This window comes from Podarcis pityusensis, assembly GCF_964106645.2.
Source record: "Podarcis pityusensis genome assembly, chromosome: 18".
NCBI classification, from domain to species: domain Eukaryota; kingdom Metazoa; phylum Chordata; class Lepidosauria; order Squamata; family Lacertidae; genus Podarcis; species Podarcis pityusensis.
The window spans coordinates 7,842,853-7,858,269 of NC_138043.1; the positions used below are offsets into that span (position 1 = coordinate 7,842,853).

Consider the following 15,417-nt stretch of genomic DNA (forward strand, 5'->3'; position numbering starts at 1 on the left):
AAGCTCTCTCTGTGCTGTTTTCCTGGTAAGGAAAGTTTTTGAGCTATCCGCCTTGCTTACTGGGCTTTGGGAAGATTGCATGAGGCCTCTGGGAAGCTCCCACAGCTTCCCAGAGGCCTCGCATGACCTCCCCAGAGCCTATTAAATTAGGGGCGGTTCCAAGGGGTCTTATTGACTTTGTGTCAGCCTCCATTGACCTTCATTCGAAGGAAACCGAACCAGGGAAAATGTAGGCACTGCTTGGGAGGGCAACAATACTATTCCATGTGCAAAGTACTGCACTGTTCAGATTTGCCTTGTCTTTCACCCTCACAATCTGGCCTTCAGGATTCCCACCAGACCACACCCTTCAGTGGCATTGCCACATCCACTCCTCATGCGCCTGGCTGCAATGTGTGCTTAATCCAGGGGCCAGCAAACTTTTTCAGCAGGGGGCTGGTCCACTGTCCCTCAGACCTTGTGGGGGGCAGGGCTATATTTTGAAGGAAAAAAAAACCCATGAATGAATTCCTATGCCCCACAAATAACCCAGAGATGCAACTTAAATAAAAGCACACATTCTACTCAGGTAAAAACACCAGGCAGGCCCCACAAATAACCCAGAGATGCTTTTTAAATAAAAGGACACATTCTACTCAGGTAAAAACAAGCCGATTCCCGGACCGTCCACGGGCTGGATTGAGAAGGCGATTGGGCCAGATCCGACCCCCGGGCCTTAGTTTGCCTACCCATGGCTTGAACAGTGACACCACCACCAGCAGTGGGGAGGTGAGCACCGGCGCAACAGCACGAGTGTCGGATTGGTGCCACTGCTTAGCCTACAGAGCACCAATTTCTCTACGGCCTGGTTGCTCTGGCTCCCTTTGCAGCACATTGGGAAGCCAAGTGAGCAATGCTACCTTCCCCAGCTGCACCTGACTGCTACACACTCTCTGCCCCTGTAGAAACCTCTGACCAGTGTCTGGGATTTTGCTTCTGACCCTGACCAACATGTGGCCTTTGGAAGGTTGCCCATGAAGGACTGCGGTCCTGGAGGTAGAGGATATTTGCCACCCCCTACCGCACGTGCTTCTCCGGCATGTTTTATGTATTGTTATAGGATTGGGGTTTGGGCTTGGTGTCTGAGGGTCACTCCCCACCCCAACTTGTCCCCAAATCTACCCAACCAGGCCTTTTCCTTACATGGCAAGGAGAAGAAACATGTCAGTTTTTGCAGACACACTGGGTTGTATCCAACATGAGCCGTACTCAAGAGTAAGCATTAAAATTGACACACCTGACTTAGGTCTACCAATTTCAATGGGTACTCAGAACAGAACCACTGAAAGGAATGGATTTGAGTTAGTTGTTTTGATCCATTTCCACGGGTCTGTTTCTGGGCAGGAGTAACACTGGACACTGTCTTCAACTTGCTATTGTGGTCTGCGCTTCGGAAAGATCCTGCTTTAGACAAGCTCCACACGTCCCAAATTGAAATACTTTATTGCCACTTGTACAACTTGTATGCAGTGAGATTACACGAGCACCCCCCACTCAGCTTAAGTCTTAATTCCCCTCGTTTACTGACGCACACCCACCAAACCCGAAAGTCAGTTGCCCTGTTGTTATCTTTTCATTCAGCAGCCTAACAGCCCACGGATAGAAGCTGTTCTTTACCCTGTTGGTGCGACTAATCGTGCTTCTATATCTTCTGCCTGAAGGCAGGAGATCAAGAACGTGCCAGCCAGGGTGTGAATCATCCCTGAGAATTTTCCTCACTCTTCTTCCGCTATTTCATCCAGCGGATTCACGGGACAGCCCATAGTATCTTGTGCTGTATTCACCACCCTCTGTAGGCACTTCCTATCAGATGATGTCAAAGCAGCGTACGACACCGTGATGAAGTATGAGAGGACACTAACTCAAAGCAGCTCACTTGAATCTGAAGCACACCTCTACTGTGTATGTGTTCAAAATTATTGCCTGCTGAACATGTCACCAGATAAGCAATATATAAGACTTGTTACTCAACCAAAGTTCTATTCCCAGTTCCAACAGGAGCAAAAAACTGATTTCAAATTTAAGACCGCTCCATTCACCCTCCTATTCTCTAGCTTTGATTGAAATTCCAACACCCCTCCTCAAAATATGCGATTTAGGGGGGGGGGGGGAGAAACCAAGATCATGAAAAGACTTCCAAAAAAAGCAGCTGTCACGTAATTGTAAACTGGGTTTATTTATTTATTTATAGAAAATGGAATGCCCCGTAAAAGAAACATTTTCTTTTAATGGGGGGGGGGGGGGGAGAGGAGGGCAAATTTGCGTGTGTGTGCGGGGGGGGGGGGAGAGGGGTCACATACAGAAATACACGTTACCAAAAACCCCGAATGGCTTTTGTTTCTTTCACATATCGAGCTATGAAGTAAAACAATGAAGGTTAACTTAAAAGTCACAGTCAGTGGTACACTGGGGGTGGGGGTGGGGAGGAGTAGCAGTAGTGTGCGTGTGTGTTTGTTTTCCCCCCCATCTGTTGCCATTTGTACAGTTAAAAAAAACAACAACGCTGGAACATTCAATAGCGGCGGCTGAAGCGAGGGTCGCCAGGCCTGCTTCCTCTGTCTTGTCCGGAGAAGCCTTCTTCTTGTGACTCTCCGCTGTGCGATGGCTGGGCTGGCGGAGCACTTGGCAAGAATCCTCCCCGCCTAAGGAAGGGATCACAAACCAACATGAAACAAACAAAAACTAAGTTGGAAACGGAGTTGTTGGACTCTAAAGTTAACACATTTGCCTAAAATGTATGATTTGTTGTTGGAATGGCATACAAAGGATGAACAAGTTAAATCTGTGACGACAGACTGGGCAAGAGATGTGGGACGAAACATAATGTTTGAAGACTGGGAAAGATTGTGGAAGAAAGGGGTCAGGTTCACTGCATGTACGGTGTTAAAGGAAAATATTATGGAAAATGATGTATAGATGGTACTTAAGCCCTGTAAAATTAGCAAAGGTTTACCACAACAGTGATGTTGGAAATGTAAAGAAAAGGAGGGTGCCTTTTATCATATGTGGTGGACCTGCCCCAAGGTGAAAGACTTCTGGGAGAAGATTTATAATGAACTGAAAAAAATGTTGAAATATACCGTATATTTTGCTCTATAAGACTCACTTTTCCCCTCCTAAAAAGTAAGGGGAAATGTGTGTGCGTCTTATGGAGCGAATGCAGGCTGCGCAGCTATCCCAGAAGCCAGAACAGCAAGAGGGATTGCTGCTTTCACTGCACAGCAATCCCTCTTGTAGTTCTGGCTTGAGATTCAGAATATTTTTTTTCTTGTTTTCCTCCTCCAAAAACTAGGTGCGTCTTGTGGTCTGGTGCGTCTTATAGAGCGAAAAAATACGGTACATTTATTCAGAAACCAGAGGCCTTTCCTCTTGGAATAACAGGTTTGGAATTGCCCAAGAAAGATGTTAAATTGTTTTTGTATGCCGCAACTGCAGCAAGAATTTTGTTAGCTAAGAATTGGAAAACACAAGAAGTCCCAACAGTGGAGGAATGGCAGATGAAGCTGATGGATTTTTCGAAGCTAGCCAACCTGACTGGAAGAGTCCGTGACCAGAAGGAGGAGGAGTACCAGGAGGAATGGATGAAATTCAAAGACTACTTAGTTCAATATGTTAAAATAACTTAATTGGAAAAGCTTGCAAATATCAAAAGCTTAGGATTTAAATATGTAATGTTAGGAATTAATATGTTTAAAGCTAAAATAGAAAGAAAGAAAGAAAGATGTTAAGTGATTAAGTTAATTTTATAAGAAAATTGGTTTTGGAAAACTTAAAATGATATACACTGAAATTCAACTAGGGGGATTCGAGGAAGTCACTTAACAATGTCACTAAGATTGGTTTAAATAGGGTTGAGATTTATGTTTGTTTGTTTAAATTTTTGGAAAATCATTTAAAAAATTTGGGGGAAAAACAAACGAGCAAAAGTTTTTGCATATTGCAAGTCTGCCAGGCATCTCAGTCTGCCAGGACTCAAATCTGCAGCGGGGTCCTGAAGCTTTGGGGGTTGTGTGGCAGGGGTCCATTTGAGCACCAGGTGCAGGGGAAGTGACAAGGAAACTCTTGCCCTCGTGAGCAAGACTGGGTCAAACACTTAACAGATGAACCTTCTGGATCAAGCCAATGGGCCCATCTAGTCCAGCCCCCTGTTCTCAGAGGCTGACCTGACACCCGTGGGAAACCTGCAAACATGAATTGAGCCCTCTCTTCCCTACTGCAGTTTCCCGCACCTGGAAATCAAGTTTTTGACCTGCGCTTGTGCACAATATTTTTCTTTTCTTTAAATAAAGGTGTGATAAGCCAAGGCGAACGTGAAATAGTTAAAACTGAACTTTTTTTTTTAAAAAAGAGAAAGCAACACTGCAGAACTCAAAAGGAGCAACAGCAGCAATGGAGCTGTGGGTTTGTTTGGCCTTGTTGGAGGAGGAGGTTATGCAACAAGAACTGTCAACTAGATAACGCTCAGACAGAACAGGAAATTAAATGGCAGTGGCATCTCTAGTGCCACCAGACCTCACAGGATGTGTGTGTAAGGCAGCAATTAGGTAATGCAATGCCAAAAAACAGTCACTCTTATTAGTGAAGCTGGGAGGTAGATTTGGAAAGAGTTGTTCTGAGATCGGGACGGGGGGGGGGAGGGGAGAGCAGTTGGATGCAACACAGAACAAGGAAAAAAGACAAATGTAGTTGCTTTATTACTTATTTTAATTTTTTTAATGCTTTAAATTGATTTTTTAAAACTTGTTTTAACCAATCATTTTATTTTATTTTTTAAAGAAACGTGATTTGAGGGTTTTTGTTTTACAATCAAGCTGTGTGTAAGTCTCTTGAGTCCCTGTCAGGGAAAAAGGCAGGGTATATATAAATATAGAACAGTAATAACAACAATTATTAATTTTACGAAGTAAGTAATTCTGAAGGCAAGGCTGAAAGAAGCTTCTTACCCAGACATTCCACCTCGATGAAAGATGTGGCCACGCCTCCCTCTGCCCCCACCTGGGGAAAAACCAAGAGGAAGTTTAAGGGCAGGGCATACTAAATACATCTGAGATGCTCTCAGCCTAGTTTATCATGTTTTTCTCCCTAGAACTACAGCAAAAGGGCCAACAAAAGGCGGCGGGGGGGGGGGGGAGAGCTTTGAAAGCAGAGAGATTGTGAGCCTGCAAGGCTAAAGTGTCCTGGTGGTACCCCTTATCGAGTAGGGCAATAAATGCTTCGATTTTACAGAGCAGGAACTGAGGCAGAGACAGCAGCTTGGCAAATTTCACAGGATTCTACATAACAACAAACGTGCCCTGCTGCTCAGTGTCTCCCAACCTTTTGAAGCCCATCTGCCCCTTTAGCCAACATAAAAATCCCACATCCCCCTTAAAACTTAGCTCCTCTTAAGTATTTTATTTCAGTTTTCGAATGGATTGAAATTTTGCGACTTTTAATTTTTATTACTTCTGCAGTACATGTTTTTGGAAACACTCTCCCCAACCTTCAGATATCGTCCCTAGTGAAGAAACACTGCTCCAATGGATTTCTCTCTTCCACCCTTCCCTTGTCTATCTAACAGGCTCTTCGGACAAGTACCCACCACTGGGCCTTGGGTCCACTGATTTCTATGCGGCTACTTTTGAGTAGAGCTTAGCATCAGCATCCCTGGGGGCAGGGGGAGAGAGAGAGATAGAACCCAGTAGCTGAACAGGGAGACAGTTACCTCGCCACCGGTCATGATCTCGCCCCATCGCACCCCCATTGTTGCTCTGCCAGGAGCGATCTTCGAATTTTCTACCATGATCCCCCCAGTCACGCCCATCTCTGGAAAAAAAAGAAGTGCGAGGTTTATTTTATTTTAAAGACACCGGTTTTTTTTATCTACCTGCAGAAGAAAACGCTTAAATCCCTTCAAAACACATATAGACAAATATTCTGAATTCTCAACTTTGATAGCTGTCTTTCCTGAAAGTTTCTTTCTTTCTCTCTCTCTGGACCATGATAGAAAAATGGAGCCTCTGTGTTCCACCACTGAATACCAGATTTTGGGGACAGGCAGTGGAGGACAGCATTGCTGTCATGCTATGCTTGGGATACTTTTTGGGAGTACCATAGCTGCCAGAGGTTGGAAACGGGATGCAGGGACTAGGCCTCACTCCATCAAGACAGAGGTGACTGGAGTGGTGTCTGTGGGTCTGCTGCTGCCTCCTAGGCTGCCCACAAAAGGTTTCTCTGGGTATCCCATCCAAAATGAGAGGCCCTTTTGCAATTCCTGCTCAGTTCCTGTTTGCACTGGCTCGGCCTCTCCTATACAAAACACACACCTTGAAACAAGCCCACATTTCACTGCATGCCAGGACTGGATGCCCCCTTTCCCATCTGTTCCGAACAGTAGAGAGAAGAAAACAGCTTCTCTATGTGAGTGAGCTAGTGGCTGATGCAGGGGCCTCCCTTCCCCCATTTAATGGGGCAAGGGCAGCACTTATTTCCCCCCACCTGTCAGGTAGGCGCCATTGCCGTTGCAAGATAACAAGGAAGGCGTCCAGAGTTCTGGCACCTCTTTTTCTAGAAAAACTGCACCAGGTAAAGGCATGCCAACACCATTTCATGGTTCAGTTCACTTTGCTGCTCTTTTAGATGTGGCAGCCCCCACGCCCCCACTCTAGCCATTTTGTGACTGGCACCCATAGCACCCTCTCAAAATTCCAAATGTGCCTCCTGGCCCAAAAAGCTTGGCAAACCCTGCTGCTGTAAGGCAGTTTTTAATGTCCTTAGGTAAGATCATGAAAATCAAATTCTATTATGATGGCTCAGAATCTCCAGTTGCTGCAGGATCGTGAACCTCTTCGTTCAGAAGGTGCTTGGGCAGAATGTATCAGAGCTCCAAAATGGTCTCCCCGTTTCCTTCTGGGCTCACTTCAGTGTGCTGATGACCAAAAAAGCTTTAAAGCAGCCCCAAAGCCTTCATGTTCTGCCACAACGAAGGCTCAACCTAAGTTCCAACTTAGGCTGAGTCAGGACTGCCAAGCACCCACAGAGTGACATTCCAAGTGCCTGAACCCCTCAGTTGCAGAATACACTTTCTTCAGCAACTCGCCAAAGAGCAAGTCTTGAGTGTCTTCTCAAGGCTGAATAACAGCAGGGCTTTTAATTAGTTAATCAACTTTTTTTAAAAAAAGAAAAACAAACACCTTACGCTGCAGCAGCCTTTTTTTTTAATAACAGATACAAGTACAAGAAAAATGTAGATGGCAAGCACTATCTTGAAAAACACCCTCCCTTTAGAATCGGACCATCTAAGATTGCCTTTATGTCAGCAGGAGTAATCTAAAAAACAAGACTGCTTTTTGTTTCAAATGCAGATTGGTAATGAAGATCCAATATTTCTTTTTCTTTTAAAGCTGATTGTATTTTCAGCAACATTGTTTACCCAACCTCTTATTCCTGCATTGCAAAGGGTTGCACTAGATGACCCCTGGGTCTAGACCAGTGGTTCCCAACCTTCCTTTGGCCATGCCTCACCTAAGCACCTCTAAAATCCTGATGCACCGCACCCCCACCCCCCGTGACATATAATTCTTATTATTCAAAAAGTGAACTATTCATATGGAGGGAGCCTAAAAGGCCATTAACTGTTAATAACTCATTCTCAAACTGCCCCCCTTAAAAATCAAAATTGCCCCCCTGTGGGAACTACGGGTCTACACCCTTCCAACTCTGCAATTCTATGATTATTTGTATTATTTATTCATATGCAATTCTATGATTATGATTGATTGTTCTGCCCCGCTGAAAACACACTCCTTTTTTCAACTGTGAGCCTCTTGGGCAACAGAACTACAATGGTGCCCCGCAAGACGAATGCCTCGCAAGACGGAAAACCCGCTAGACGAAAGGGTTTTCCGTTTTTGAGTTGCTTCGCAGGATGAATTTCCCTATGGGCTTGCTTCGCAAGACGAAAATGTCTTGCGAGTCTTGAGATTTTTTTTTCGCTCCCCCCCCCTTTATCTAAGCCGCTAAGCCTTTAATAGCCTTTTAGCAGCTAATCCGCTAAGCCGATAAGCCTTTAATAGCCGCTAAACCGCTAATAGCGCTAATCCGTTAAGCCGCTAATAGGGTTGCTTCGCAAGACGAAAAAACCGCTAGACGAAGACACTCGTGGAACGGATTAATTTCGTCTTGCGAGGCACCACTGTATTCAACAGCTAAGCTGCTCTATATATGCAAGGACACTAAGACTTAAGCGCTGCTCCACCACCACCTGAGTACACTCACCGGGAATGTGGGGTTATTCCCCTTCCCTCGCTCAAGCGCCTGTCAGACCCATAGCTGCTCCAGCCATCCCGGGAGTGGCGTTCTGGTCCCCCATGGTGGTCGTCTGTGTGATGCTGCAGGAGCAGAGACAGGAAATGGTGTCATGCACTCGAAAAAGGAAGCACCGTTTAGTCTTAAGTGGTTTTGCACTACCAGGCTCACAACCAATGCAGCTCACCTGTCCGTCTCGCTCTCCCATTATTCCTCGTGACCCTTCTCTCCTGGAAAGAACAATATAATCGACATCAGGCTCTTGCGCTAAACTGTTACCTGCTATGCACAAAGGTTAAAGGAGCACCTGGATAGAGGAAGAAATCCGTGCTACGCTCACTCAACTGCAACATTTGCTTAAGGATAGAATCCATATTTATCCTAGGGTGCAGAAACTGTACCCCCCCAAACTGACTTGAACTCCTTTCAGCCCCAAAAGACAAGGTCAGGGATTATAAGAATTGTAGCCTAGCAACACCTGAAGAGTCCTCTTCCCAGATTTATATCTTGCTTTTTAAATCCAAGGCTGATTCCCAAAGCAGCTTACTGTTACAATACACAGAAAGCTGCAAGGAGGTGTGTGGATTCTCCAGCAGGTGGTGAGAAGGCTCTCCCTTCCAGAGGAGTTACAGGTAGACTCGAGGGCTGACTGATACGGCATCTCAGTGTAGGCTTGTTAGAACCACCCAGTCTGCAAAGTAACAGGTCCCCGTCTCCCTTCTCCACAGAAGGCATTTTGCTAGTGAACACTGGCTCATTTTGCAGGTGCCCAAATAAATACCACACCTTTTAACTAGGATGCCCTAGGTAGGAATGACACTGTACTCTTCACATCTCCCCCACCCCAGACAATCCTTCTCAGAAATTTCTGCCTGGGTAAAACACAATTCAGAAATTGAGCTGTGTAACCAGCTTAGGGAATTTTTGTTGTTGAAGGCATATAAATTATTATAGATAAGCATCTCCTCCAGCAGGAGGCAAAGCTTATCATAATAATAATAATAATAATAATAATAATAATAATTTATTATTTATACCCCGCCCATCTGGCTGGGCTTCCCCAGCCACTCTGGGCGGCTTCCAAAAGAATATTAAAATACTGTGATACATCAAACATTAAAAGCTTCCCTAAACAGGGCTGCCTTCAGATGTCTTCTAAAAGTCTGGTAGTTGTTGTTCTCTTTGACATCTGGTGGGAGGGCGTTCCACAGGGAGGGCGCCACTACCGAGAAGCCCCTCTGCCTGGTTCCCTGTAACTTGGCTTCTCGCAGTGAGGGAACCGCCAGAAGGCCCTCGGTGCTGGACCTCACTCTGCTGGCTCACCTGTCCAGGGAATGGTCTTGGTACCGCCCACGATCCCTGTGATCAAAGTCATGGAACCGGTCCTGGCGACTGAAATCCGAGCGATGGCGGTCATCCAACGCCATCCGCTTTGCCTCTGGCCAATATGGTTCGTCTCTCCTGCAGGGGGGAAGGAGGTAGAGGAAGAGGTCAAGACAGGAGATTTCTGGCCACTCTGTGTTCTTGATATATCAACACGACAAAACAAGATCAAAGGAAATAAAGACATCCCATGGACAATAAAATGGCTTTGATAAAGAAGAGATTACCATACTCTGCCCCTCAATCGCTAAAGTACATATAATATCACTCAAACAGCTTAATTTACTTAACTGAATGCTTTAACTCAGGGGCAACTAATGTGGCCACCTTAAGATGTTGTCTCAACTTCCATCAACCCCAGCCAGAATGGCTGACAGGCAGGGATGATGCAAGATGTAGTTCAACAGAACCTGGAGGGCACTGCAGTGGCCACTCCCTGCTTTAATCTAAATTAAGCCCCCAAGTATTCGCCTCCTCCCAATCCTTTGTTATTTATTTAATCAGGCTATGCAACGGTTGTTACAATTTGATGATAAAAGCCCCTGCTGTGGCAAAGGAAAAAAAGGGCTGTTTCCCTCAACATCAGACCTTTGTTGGCATGAGATAGCAAAACTGAACGAATAGCCTGATCAGTTATAAGACCGTTTTCTAGGTTTCCCACTGGAGCAGTGCAAACTGCGTGGAATGTCCTGACTTGCTAGGATAGATACAGCTCTTCAAATGCCTGCAGACCTCTAGTATATGCTTTGATAAGAAAGCCTAAAAAGAGCATGAAAGGATATTGTTAAGGAAATCTGCTGACTCAAGACTGTATTAGTAACGTGCCAAAAATGTTCAGACAGGAAAAACATGTCCTGGAGCTAGTCTGATAGACAGGAAGCATCCTGTTCCTTCTCGCAGGTATGCTTTCCCTCTAAGAATGGGACTCAATTTCTACGCATGTGTAAAGTTATACAACAAGATTCTAAAGAATCTCCTGGACTTCCCTCCTCCTTTTTGCGGGTCCTATTGTTAATCATTTCCTCCTGCACCTTTTATGATAATCCGAATCTTTTAACCTCTCCACTGTGTCCAAAATTCACCATTAAACTACCAATCCTACTAAATTGATGGGTTGTGCTGAAATGGCTAAAATGACCGGAAGAATCGGAAATCAGGAAGACCCAAATGTTTAATAAGGAATGGGGGAAACTTATAATTTATCTTAAAAACCATTGTAAACAGTTAAAATCGTTAGTAAATCGTTGGGTAAATCTGTCACAAACATCACAGTGGTGTGGTCACCGAAGAAATCCACATACCCCTCTCCCCCCATTTTCCCTGCTCCTTCCGGCTTCCAAAAGCACATATATGCAGTTTGCAGGCTGGTAGGAAGGCGGTGCTTGCCTAGCTAAAGGCACCACACTGAATCCAACTCTAGATGTTGTTGGGACTATGACAAGTTCCCCACGCCTCCCTCTACAACCAGAGGGATTTCCTGAAGTCTGCTCACGGGGAGAGACGAGCTTTACCTCCCGTCTATGTCATATGGCCTCCTCAGGGCCACCCGCCTCTCCTGCTCGTAGCGCAGCTGCTCATGCTGCCGGCGCAGCTCCTCCCTCTCGCGCTGGATGCGCTCCTGCTCCCGCCTCCTCTCGCGCTCGATGTGCATGCGCTCTCTTTCCAGGCGCTCCCTCTCCATCCGCTCTCTCTCCAGGCGCGACCGCTCAAACTCCAGCTTCTCCCGGGTGATCTCCAGCCTCTCGCGCTCCTCTTGCTCCCAGATGGAGTGCAAGCGCTGCTTCTGCCGATCTCGGTTCCTGGTTTAAAAGGAGGCGGGTGAAATTTTATGAAGGCCCACCCCCCACAGATGGAAGCCTTAGCGCCCATGTAAAGGTTTAAGGCTGAGAGGGAAAGTCTGTCGGAAGTGGGGCAGCTTCCGAGGGTGTGTCTTGTTTCCTCTCTACAGGTAAAAAGCCCTTGCCTCACCAGCCCTTTGGCTCTTACCCTGTGGTTTGCAGCCTTTAAGCAGAGACCATCAGTCTGCAGAGGGGGTTCTAGCAATGGTGGAAGCAGTGGAATGCTGACATTGGCAGGGTGAGGAGCTGGAAACCCAGGGGCCTAAGGCTGCTACTTATTTTGCATCACTCCCAGTGCTCCTCTCGCTCCTGTTGGCACTGAGCAGCCAGCTGACTGGGACTATCTAGAGCAGCGTCTAGAGCGTCCCTCTAACAGGTCCAATCGTTGCTTCACCTGCCTTACACAACACCCATGGGGAGGGGGCAGAAAGCACAGGCTTGAAAAGATATTCAGCCCACAGGTAGCATGGGATCACCTCTGTGGAACACAAGCTCCCAACATCATGGGAACGAAGGTAACATTGGGGACATCAAGGCCAGAAGGGAAGGCTGTTGTCGTTATTTATTGTATTACTGCGCTTGACAAAAAGGTGGCTTTGATTTGTTTTACATCTGAATATTGGTTAAGTTTGGTTAACAAAGCATTATTCTGATATTTTGATTGAAGTATTCTGCTATTTTTTATTGATTGAGCTGCTTTCTTTCTGCGGTTAGCTGCTTTGGGAACAAAACAGCTGTACCTTTAAATGGATGCTTATTCAACTGCTCTGTTTGTTTGTTTTGTACTGTGGTTTCAGCTGAACAGCTACATTATTTTGATGGAAGAACAACCCACTTCGATTTATTTTTAACCACATACATATGGGGGGGGGGGGCTATGTGTCTTGTAACAAACTGTTCTAACCAAACATCTTTCATTCTCTCTAGCCCTCACTGAAGATGATTTCCTACTATGTTCAATTCACACGAGATAGAACTCACATGAGTTTGAGTCTTTATGGTCCGAGGAAGGCCTATTTTCTTAAGCCAGAGCTTAACTGTACAAGCCACCCCCCTCCAAACAAGAGGAATTGTACAAACAGCAGAAGTAATTTGAGCCACCTTCCATTTTCAGGCAGAAGCAGCAACAAAATATTTGCACAAACCAAGCTTGTACAAAGTTCTTAACATCAGACCACATGATTTACTTATTTCTTGATGCACAGATTATGTAATTAAATAGGCAGAGCACATAAAGGATCTATTTTCAAACTTGATGGGATTGTGGCTTCCCAAGTTTCAGAAAATGAGAGGCTTTGACTATAATACGAGCCTAATCGTTGAGAGTCCAAGGAGAAGAGGCGTGTCTTCAGTAGCTGCCTAAATCTGTAAAGGTAAAGAGACTTACCATTCTGTTTCCTTCTTTCCAGCATGTGGGAGTGCAGGTAGTAAAAAGATTAAACTCTGCTTCCATCAAAAAGCAGAGCCAGCAAACTTTGACATCCCAAACCAGGAGTGAAACTTCTGTTTCAGGATGTGGAGGAGGTGCAGGACTTTACAAAAGTCCTCACAAAACCATTAACAATTAAAGGACTCCCAGGTGACCCTTAAAAAAGGTGTTGTATGTGGCAAAAACATAACAAAACCTCTCCACACTCACATGAACGCCTAACATAAGCCTCACATCTATGATGGCTGGCAGTGATGGTAGTTGTAGGTCTGCTTGCTCTCCTGTTTGTTCAGAAGAGAACCTCATGCCATATACCTCCATTCACATTCGCTCAGCAGAAGAGGCAGAAAAGGGATGTACAAGAAAAGCATCTACATCACAGGGTGGAATTAAAGAGAGCCTGTTAGGAGGACCCTTCCTGCTGAAGAAGGGATCTGAAGGGGCATGAGGGAGATAATGTGATGCCTGAAACAAGGAGGGGTGCGGCCAAGGCAGCAGTCTTATGGAGAGTCCTTCCAGCAGCACACCCAAATGGTCAAAGTCAGGGGGTCAGCAAACTTTTTCAGCAGGGGGCTGGTCCACTGTCCCTCAGACCTCGTGGGGGGCCGGACTGTATTTTTTTAAAAAAATAAATGAACAAATTCCTATGCCCCACAAATAACCCAGAGACACATTTTAAATAAAAGCACACATTTTACTTGTGTAAAAACACCAGGCAGGCCCCACAAATAATCCAGAGATGCATTTTAAATAAAAGGACACATTCTACTCAGGTAAAAACATGCTGATTCCTGGACCGTCCGCGGGCCGGATTTAGAAGGCAATTGGGCTGGCTCCTTAGTTTACCTACCCATGGTCAAAGTGGTTGTGAGGCGCACTGGGTGGGCAGCAATCCTGTTGGTGCCGTTTCCCCCTACTGACTTCTTACGCTAAACCAATCTGCCTGCTGAGGGTGGACCTAAGGGGCCTCGACTCCTGAGGGATAGGCTTGTATTTAAAAATTTTATTTACCACATTTGGATATGGTGCATGCGACTAAGTTTTTTCAAGCAGCATACAGAGACGCTGAAAACACAACCTAAAATTTACACAATTTAAACCAAGTACTCAACAAAATCCTTCTACAGCCTTCACAAACACAGCGACTAAAGAACAATAGGATACAGACTGTCAGAATGCCTTAATGTCTTCAACATATATGTCCTGGAGACACGTTCAATGCCTAGGTTTTGCCAGCATGGTACTCACAGAGGATAAAAAGGAGCAGAGGATGTTGCTGCCATGAGCTCCTCGGAGAAAAGGCAAGATATAAATATAAGCAAATACATGATAAATGAAGATTACTCTTTAAGAAAGGAAGGACTGGGAAAACCCTTAGGCAAGGGGAGAACTGATCACCATGGGGGCAAAATGATGGGTCTGCGAACGGAAGTGTCATCATGAAATCAGCACAAACCCTTGACAAACTAAAGATGGACAGGGGGCATAGGAGCCAACTCCTAGGGGCCGAGGTCCCTCAAGCCCCTCAATAAAATATTTGAGGCCAAAATTCATGGACATTGCCATTCAATGGTGGGTGGGTGTGCACTGCGTCTTGTGATCAATTATGCAGGGTGGGGATTAACCCCCCCCCCCATTTTATTCAAGTTGGCACCTGGCAGGGGGCGGAAAGAGAAAATAACGTTTCAAGCCGCTTCTTCGCAGCATCGTTTATTATTTCATTTCTATGCCGCTTGAGATATTTAAATTGTGGCGTACAAAGAACTGAAGCAAGAACAGACCTCTTAAAAGTACAGTGGTACCTCAGGTTACGTACACTTCAGGTTACAGACTCCACTAACCCAGAAATAGTGCTTCAGGTTAAGAACTTTGCTTCAGGATGAGAACAGAAATCGTGCTCTGGCAGCAGGAAGCCCCATTAGCTAAAGTGGTGCTTCAGGTTAAGAACAGTTTCAGGTTAAGTATGGACCTCCGGAACGAATTAAGCACTTAGCCTGAGATACCACTGTATTACAAAAATACAATTACATATAAAAATGTCACATTGATACAAAGTTACTAATGTAGATAAGAATCTGAAGAACCACCAGGTTTTTCAGGCACCAGAAGGAAGTCTTTGTCTTCATGTCAAACTGCATGAAAGATTGTTTGTGCCAGTGAGCGGCCGAGTTGCCTCTTCTTTCTTCTTGCTTGGCTGATGTGAGATGCTTTCCCCACATCCTTGCGCATGAGGTGCACCAAAACCACCACTTGCTGGGTAAGTTCTCAAAGGCTGCAATCCTAGCCTCACTTACCTGGGATTGATTTCAACAGTATTTTTGAGTAGACATGATTAGAATTGCGCTGTAACAGGTCAGGGGTTGCGTTCCAAGGGTTTTCGGGCTGGGCTGGGGGAAATCTTTAAACTACAATTGAGTTTCAGCTGGGGAATATGTGGGCAGC

General features: G+C 45.5%; 1 protein-coding gene across 1 annotated transcript in view; it reads right to left on the reverse strand.

The window, feature by feature from the left end:
• Positions 1-1,465: 1,465 nt before the first annotated feature.
• The window catches only part of LOC308467272 (scaffold attachment factor B1-like), a 38,214-nt gene continuing 24,262 nt past the window's right edge, over positions 1,466-15,417 (reverse strand). Inside the window, exons 15-21 of the mRNA XM_080988815.1 lie at positions 11,220-11,507; positions 9,649-9,786; positions 8,513-8,555; positions 8,296-8,408; positions 5,744-5,844; positions 4,983-5,034; positions 1,466-2,681 (exon numbers count right to left, since the gene is read on the reverse strand). Coding sequence (XP_080844941.1) covers positions 2,552-2,681; positions 4,983-5,034; positions 5,744-5,844; positions 8,296-8,408; positions 8,513-8,555; positions 9,649-9,786; positions 11,220-11,507 — 865 coding nt within the window. The 3' untranslated portion in view covers positions 1,466-2,551. The remainder of the gene's footprint in view (positions 2,682-4,982; positions 5,035-5,743; positions 5,845-8,295; positions 8,409-8,512; positions 8,556-9,648; positions 9,787-11,219; positions 11,508-15,417) is intronic.